Source organism: Dreissena polymorpha, chromosome 7 (genome assembly GCF_020536995.1).
Source record: "Dreissena polymorpha isolate Duluth1 chromosome 7, UMN_Dpol_1.0, whole genome shotgun sequence".
NCBI lineage: Eukaryota > Metazoa > Mollusca > Bivalvia > Myida > Dreissenidae > Dreissena > Dreissena polymorpha.
The window spans coordinates 10,708,833-10,717,511 of NC_068361.1; the positions used below are offsets into that span (position 1 = coordinate 10,708,833).

The following is an 8,679-nucleotide window of genomic DNA, read 5'->3' on the forward strand; positions in this document are numbered from 1 at the left end:
AGCATGAATTATCAATCAATGCACACATATGTCGTTGTGGTTGCAAGCAGGAATCGTCCATCTATGATAAAATACCTTTTATTTAATGAAAATCCACCAAGTATGTCCAAAACAGCTAAAAGTTTCACAAATATGACCCCAAAATTGAAGTGTGTAATTCCGGACGTCCAGCTGTCAGTAATGAATGAATGCGATTTTCGGTCGATTTTTCATTATAAAACAAGAACTTTGCGAAAAACTCCACGTACGTTTTTCGTTTACTAACTTTTCCTTCGAAATGCATCGTTCTGTAGTAACGGCAGAACAAAAATACTCAGAAAAAGTATAAATACACCAATTAGTATAGCATGTAAGTTCAACACAGCATACATGTTATTGTTGGAACGCGCTAAATTGTATCTTGTTGTCGATTGGTTGAATGAGTCGTAAATTATAGAACAAGTTAACCAATTTTATTTTCAACCAATGGAAACGTCTTCTTTTCGTACCACCGATTTCTTCCTCACAATGGTGGTTGTGAAAGTGAAAGTACGCTAAATGTGCTGTTTCTTCTGAATTTCCGACTTTTTACCGTTCAACTGGGGCTAAAGAACGACGTGGTTCGAAGGAAAACTTAGTAAATGAAAAACGTACGTGCAGTTCGTAGCAAAGTTCTTGTTTTATTGTGAAAAATCGACCGAAAATCGCCTTGGATACCTTTACTCGTATTATATATATAAGGACCAAATTTTTTTTTCAAGTACCTGTGTATTATAACATGGTTAAATTGATGGTGTACTATGTACAAGTCTTTAATTTTTTTGTTCTGTTCTGTTTTGATTACAAAAAATCCAAAACAGTGTATTTTTGCACAGTCACGTCTTCATGTAAAGTCACTATCACTCGTTCCGCTTATTGCTACCATAAAACAAGTACATTCGTTGAATTGATATCCCCCGCAAAAAAACTTTGTTTATGGATCGGTGCAAATCTCTTAGGGTAATGATTAATAAGAAATAATTAAGTGTAGGGTAATTGTTTCAATGCATTTCAAATCTCCTCATTGATATCTAAATGCCCACGAGGTTTCATGTTGAAATCGTGTAGCGTATCTAAGATATATCCTTAAACAATTAAATCATAGATAAACAATAAAGGACAATTATTCTTAGTTAAGACATTGCATGGTTATGGTTATTGTGCATGGCAATTCTGCCATTTGTTTTTTTAACACACCCATGAAGTTTCATGTTGAAATGTTTAAGCGAATCTGAGATTTAGCCCTGAAAAATTCCATCATAAAAACAACAACAAAGGGCAATAACTCTTATTTAAGAAAGTGAAGGGTTATAGTTCTTGTGCATGACATTTCTCCTCATTGATATCTATACCTTAAGTTTCATATTGAAATTTTGCATGGTATCTGAGATATAGCCCTGAAAAATGTGAAGGACGGACGGTCGGACTGACGGACTGACTGACTGACTGACGGACGGTCTCAGACGAACGGACGGACAACGCCAAATCTATATCACCCCGATTCGGGCGGGACATAATAAATGGCAAGTAATTATGAAATAACAGCAGTATGATATAGTGACATTCTTTTTATGTAGATGTGCCAAATGTTTGCTTCATATGTTAAGTAACTACAATGATGCAGATATTATAATGCCCCATACGAATAAAACTAGCCGCAGTGAATCGATGTGCATGTAAACAATGTTAACCATTTGCATGCTGGGAAATTTGTCGTCTGCTAAAATGTTGTCTGCTGAATTTCTTAAATTAGCATTTTCTTAGAGTTTTTTCAAAGAATACTATCAGGATAGCAAACAGTTTGGATCCTGATGAGACGCCACGTTCTGTGGCGTCTCATCTGGATCCAAACTGTTTGCAAAGGCCTTTAAAATTCGGTTCCAGCGCTGTAAGGGTTAATTGCTTGCGCTTGTCGGTTTTTGACAACTATCGAAGCGTTTTGACAAAGTTTGAATGGGGATGTGCAAAGTACATTTAAATCTCGGTTCCTCCTTTGATCAATGTATTATAGTTTTTCGATTGAGAAAATTCCGCCGTTGAGACAAGTGTATCAACAACTTCTTAGCTTTAGGATAGAAACATACAATAACAATGATTGCCGATATAGTAGCATATCGTCTCATATATGCTGCTTGCTTATGAATTTTATGTATTTTTTTGAAGATGTACAACGATTGTCACCAAAAATATTATTTTTCATAAAAACGGGTTCCAGTAACAGCTATGTGTAGACAATTAATAGAACTCAAATTTATATGATTGATGTTTTGTAAGTTAGACCAATCGAATCCGCTATACAAGTAATCCTTTCTTTATAATTGGAAAGCAGTCCTTTTTTATTGAACAGGAGTCAAATTATACAAGGGTATTGTGTTTATAGAGGATGTATATGTATTTTTAAGAAATATGAGACTAACTGGAAAATAATGATAAATCTACCAATAATCTGTGTGGTCATATGACTGTATGTTCTTTCCTATTTTAATATCGCCATATCAGCAATATTATTTTCCCTGTTTGATTATTTACTGTTAGTGTAATATTTGTTTTGCAATGTCACACAAGTTCCGGAAATTTTCGGTCTTTGTCGTCAACATTACTTAAATAAACCAAAACAATCTAAGATTCAAGGATGCAACAAATTTTAGCCGTTTCTGGTATTCGAAAAAGTTACTATCTAGTAATGATTAAGATTAACTAGATGCCTTTTTTTCATGTTACAACATTCTTTTCATGGGAAGAATTGTAATAGAAAAACACAACAGCCACGAATAATATACACCAAGCTTTAGAACAGCATTAATAATTAACATCAACAACCATTTATCATACCTGTTAATGGTATCGACAATCACTGAATGTGGATTTTTCAGGTTATCCAGGACCACTGAACATGGGACACTACTCTTGGTTGCACAAACGAATACTCTTCCTTGTTTGGGGTCCGAAACGTACATGTTTCCGGTGAGAAGGTCTGCTGCCATTGAGCTCACTGAGTACAAGCCTGGAACCAAATAATATATGCCACAGGTTCGTTTGTGTTACACAAGTTACACAAACATATGTGGGTTTGTTTTATTTAGACTTTATATAAATTTGTAACATGCCATGCGATGTATTTTCAACAGACATATAAGGAGAACAACGGCAAATATGGATTTGTATTACACATACATATGTGCGTCTGTTTTATACAGACTTTACATATGATTTTAACAGGACAGGTTGTGTGTTTTCAACTGACAAATAAAGGGAACATGGAAAATATTGATTTACCTGCAATCAATCAATCGTGAGAAAAGCAATATGTTTTGAAATTTGTAAATTTTACATTACCTTATGTATAGGTTATACTCTATCAATGTAAAGAAACAATAAAAATATCAGACATATACACGTCAATTATTTTCTAACAATATTGAAATAAATTTCAGAGACTGTATCATTAAATCGTCTAGGAAAAAAACTATTACACGCAAATCTTAATTTATTTGTCATAGACTTAAACACTTCCAAGGAACTGATTAAACCCATTTATTCCTATCGTCTAGTAAAATGGGTTGGCAAACAGCGTTGACTCAGATGAGACGCCGCATGATGCGGCGTCTCATCTGGGTCTGCGCTGTTTTCTTAAAGGAATTTCTGTAAGTAATATTCTGAATATAGAAATAAATATACTAGACATCCCTAATTTTGAAAATAAATTGATCCAATTTAGAAGGATGGGAGAGTCCACTAGACATAAATGGGTTAAGAATGACAACATAACACAGTTGAATGACCTGTAAACTATACCTGTATCGATGAAAGTCTTTCGTTTGGCAGGATCGTCTATTTCAACGCTATACACTGTCAAGGTTGATGCATCAGCCAAGAATACCTGCTTATCCACTCCAAACGCTGTAAATATACCACGTATATTTTGAAATATTAACATATTTTGTTATTGAGATATTTCTTTTGTGAACGGCATTGTTATTCATTGTTAAAGGGTATTATACAAATAGTGTGTTCGGCTTGCGATCAAAGCTTTCGATCATATTGGATGTATCTTTGAAAGGAAACTGATTCCACCATGAAACAGGTGTTACATAAAAACTATACAAAACTATTATACTACAAGCTCATTTAATATATATTTATGTAATTGGTGCAAACACACGTGCTACGTGTCAATTTCAAACGTGTGAAAGAAACAGCGATGAGGACTTTCACCTTTAAGAGAGCACTACGAAGCACCAACATTTAAGTGCGTATTTACCCATGTATTCCTAGTGGACTGTCCCATCCTTCTAAATGGGATCAATTTATTTCCAAAATTAGGGATGTCTATTATATTTATTTCAATATTTAGAATATTTCTTACAGAAATTCCTTTAAGCAAACAGCGCATACCCAGATGAGACGCCGCATTATGCGGTGTCTCATCTGGGTCTACGCTGTTTGCTAAGGCCTTTTTTCTAAATCGGTAACAGCTCCGCCTATTCAGTTAAATTCTGGCTATTGCATAATGAATCTAACATGAAATTTGTATTTTATCAAAAGGGGTTATCACTCGTTAATTGTTAAAATGCGAACGGAAAACCGTTTTGCAGCTAATTATACCCTTATATTTTTTAAACAAAAAAAAAGAACTTTGAACTGAAACAGTATCAATTTACCAAAGGCACGTTCTGATAAAACTGGGCTTAATACATGTGCGTAAAGTGTCATCCCAGATTAGCCTGTGCAGTCCGCACAGGCTAATCAGGGACGACACTTTCCGCCTAAACTTGATTTTCGGTAAGGAAGGACTTCCTTGAAACGAAAAATACCATTATAGCGGAAATTGTCGTCCCTGATTAGCCTGTGCGAACTGCACAGGCTAATCTGGGACGACACTTTACGCACATGCATTATGCCCAGTTTTCTCAGAACGGCATCAATTTACCAAAGGCACTGATGTTGGCTCCAGTTTTTATTAAAGGCATGTCCAGATGAGAATCCACGTAGAATGAACGAAGTGCCGATCCAGTCGAATACAGTAGAAATGGCTCATGGCCTGAAACAAAATAGATTATATCATGGCTTAGATGGACTTGTAATGCTTATTTTCTACACAACAGCTGCTTAATTGCTAAGAAACTAATGCGTCTGGAGCCAATAGCCATATTCAAAATTAATGCTGCACTAAATAAAAATCTATTCATACAACACACACACGAGCCGCTTGGATTTTCGGACCGTATGACGATAAAGCCATGATTGATGGCTGATCAGTTTATTGCATTACTAGCTCGCTTGAAGACTTCTTGAATAATCGGTATTGTTTTCAAGTGCGCTATTATTATACATAAATCATTGTATTAACCCGGTACATTTTATTTCGGCCAAACAAGTTGTACAGGCATCCGGAATGAATGTCAAACACGTTCATCGGGCCATCGCAAAGTATAGACTAACCTAGGACTATGCAAGAAAGGCCATCATCCGCCAGGGCGTACCCCGCAGTGCATGAGCATTTCCGTTGGCCCTTGTCATCACTACGGCATATCTGGCTGCAGCGAGGAACACTGCTGCTGGCGTCGAAGACAGGGGAACATGGGTCTGGATAATGGTTTGCTGTTGCTGAAATGGGATTATTATTTACAAGAGCTTTAAATCCAACCTTAGTCTTCATATGATATGTACCATAATTAATATTAACAAGTGCTGTCTCCATCGGAAGACATATGCTCCCGAAAAACGCGTTTTCGAAACCGAAACGCAGATTTCGAAACCTAAACGCAGACCCCAAGTTCAAGGTCAAGGTAAAAGGGGTCAAAATTTGTGTGCGTATGGAAAGGCCTTGACCATATACACATGCATACCAAATATGAAGGTTACATCTGAAGCAACAGAGAAGTTATGAGCATTTTTCGAAACCTAAACGCAAAGCGTGACGGACAGACGGACGGACAGACGGACGGACGGACAGACAGACGGACGTTCGGACAGACGGACAGTGAGATCACTATATGCCCTCCTTCGGGGGCATAAAATGTCTTTAAACCCATCAAAGTGCCATATATAACTACTGAGAACATTACTCATTTACACAAAACACAGTATATAATCATGAATGTATGTTTCGTTTACTGGTAAGGCGTAAATGTGATAAACCTTATAATCTTAGAGAGCCATAAAGAGTCCATTTTGATTTAATTGCCATCTTTCTAATATTGTACATCAATATATTGTATTGTTAAAACATGTTTTATTGTTGAAACTATTGTTCGTATATAGTAGATGGACAATGCATTTGTTAACTAATTTGAATAGAACAATAATAACTGCAGTTAAACTTAAGCTCGATTTAAATGAATAATATTGAGACTGATTTGTAAATCTGTAATTCTCTGTTTTCATTCAAATGCACGGGTAGTTTAACATAAATAATCTTGCGAACTTTATTATACAACCAACAGAAAACATATATTTGTTTTAATTAACTTTTATATTGACATGTCAGCATATTTTGGATTACATGAAACATGTATACATGAAAATATCTAAGAATAAGTACAAAGTATATTTCAAAACAGAAAAAACAAAAACATTTACTTCAATAGGCTTCAATACCGAATATTCTCTGTACAAAAGATTATGCCTGAACAGTTTGGCCATTCCAACATTTTCTATTGAGCATGCAATTTATACTTAACGTTGTTAACAGTGTAAACGAAAACAAGAGAAACATCGCAAAGTATTTCCTTGTTTGAGTAACACACGTTTTTTCATATTATTTGTTTAAAAACAGTATGGATTGTATCTATTTATCCTAAGATGTGCTTCGTTTTATTTCAAATCGTTATAAATACAAGGTTGAATAATATTATAATATGTTACCAGCATCAATTCTTCGACAAGTGATCAGGTTCCGTTTACTAAATGATTGAGGTTCGGACATTGTTTTCATTAATTTGAAAAGTTTTTTAGTCCGTGGCAAGTGAGGTCAATTACGTGAAATCAAATAGAAATAAAACAACAACAAATACTTGAACTTTAATGCTTGACTGTGAAAAATAACGAGTTATTCTCAAATGTGAAACAGAAATATCATATTTAAAATCATCCTGACTTGTATATGTGTATTCTTCTTTTAAAGGACTTGTTTTCTGATTTTCGTATTTATGAAAAAAGACATTTAATGTGCTTCCTTACAAATTTCAAAGGTTTTGAATAGTCGTAACTAATTATACAAATCATAAAAACGTTGATTAAAAATATCTCATTAGCAGGGACTCTAACCCAGGACCTATTAATGATGCGGCGTCTCATCTGGGTCTGCGCTGTTTGCTTAAATGAATTTCTGTAAGCAATATTCTAAAATTAGAAATAAATATTCTAGACATCCCTAGTTTTGGAAATAAATTGATCCAATTTAGAAGGATGGGAGAGTCCACTAGGCATAAATGGGTTAAATAAAGCAAAAGCTAATGCGCTACCATAGTGCCAATCAGGCTTTCGTTTTCTAAGCAAAACAAACGCTATCTTAGTACTCAACGCATGTTCCAAATTATAATTTCAAATAATCATAACACATATACATACTTGAATACATATTGTGTATTGTCGTTGTTGTAAGTATCTTTATCTAGGAAAACTTAAATGTTATTTTCAGTAATTATCATAATTAAGTTAATATCTATTTTATATTGGCTTTGTTTGTATCGTGTAATAGGAACGGTTAAATTTTACTTATCAGCAGTTATAACACTTAACTTAATATCTATTGTTTCAGTGAAGGTCAGATTCCAAATATTAAGTTCACATCGAATATGTCGAACATTATCCGCATGTAAACTAATTTTTATCAATCACATTTTCTTGAAATGCTTTTTAATTGAAATATGTATTATGTTTAAATGGCTATGTACTGACTTTAATCGTCAATAAAATTTCCTATCATAATCTATTTATGAAACAATAGTTTAAAGATTTTTCCTTACTCACGTGTGATATTTGGCTTGTAAAAACATGTTGTATACAATATATTTTTAATCTGGCAATTATGTTATAAAACGACAGTTTGCAAAACTAAAAATTCCCTCAAAGGAAAAGAAAAAAACAATCCATGACAATACTGTTCATAAATAAGTTTTTATTCTAGTATTTTAGTATTTTTACAGGTGTCTTGTTAAAGATACCCATATAAATCATTACATTTACTGATCAAGTTTATAGCTTCCGACCAGAAAAATGTACGATCGTCAAATACACATATATACAAAAATTATATTAACATGCTATTTGCAATAATCTTTCGTGAATGAAATCTTATGATCTCATATAAAAGCAACTTACCTGATAAAAAAACTTTTACAGCAAATAAAACAAACATTATTGTCGTCCGTCCCATGTTCATGTCTCTATATCCGAACTCCTTCTGATAAAAAATGCATTGAAAACTGTCTACACAAACGCTCAGAAAATGCACGAGGAATTCGTGAATACATTACAATATTTGAATGTTATATAACGAGGTTTGCATTTACGCACAAATTGTTCGACACGAACACAAATCAATTTGAAAGAGCCACTATAACGATCATGACCGTTGTCATCATCATAATCCTCATCATCATTAATATCCTAATCATCATGTACCTCCTCCTCCACCTCCTCCTCCGCCTCCTCCTC

The 8,679-nt window shown here is 34.2% G+C and overlaps 1 protein-coding gene across 3 annotated transcripts in view; it reads right to left on the minus strand.

Annotated features, from left to right (window-relative positions):
• The window catches only part of LOC127840048 (low-density lipoprotein receptor-related protein 4-like), a 212,388-nt gene extending 203,925 nt beyond the window's left edge, over window positions 1–8,463 (minus strand). For all 3 annotated transcript variants that reach the window (XM_052368438.1, XM_052368437.1, XM_052368439.1), the window contains exons 1-5: window positions 8,344–8,463; window positions 5,461–5,625; window positions 4,949–5,059; window positions 3,814–3,918; window positions 2,851–3,022 (exon numbers count right to left, since the gene is read on the minus strand). In XM_052368438.1, the coding sequence (XP_052224398.1) occupies window positions 2,851–3,022; window positions 3,814–3,918; window positions 4,949–5,059; window positions 5,461–5,625; window positions 8,344–8,404 (614 nt within the window). In that variant the 5' untranslated portion in view covers window positions 8,405–8,463. The remainder of the gene's footprint in view (window positions 1–2,850; window positions 3,023–3,813; window positions 3,919–4,948; window positions 5,060–5,460; window positions 5,626–8,343) is intronic.
• Between the last annotated feature and the right edge of the window lie 216 nt (window positions 8,464–8,679).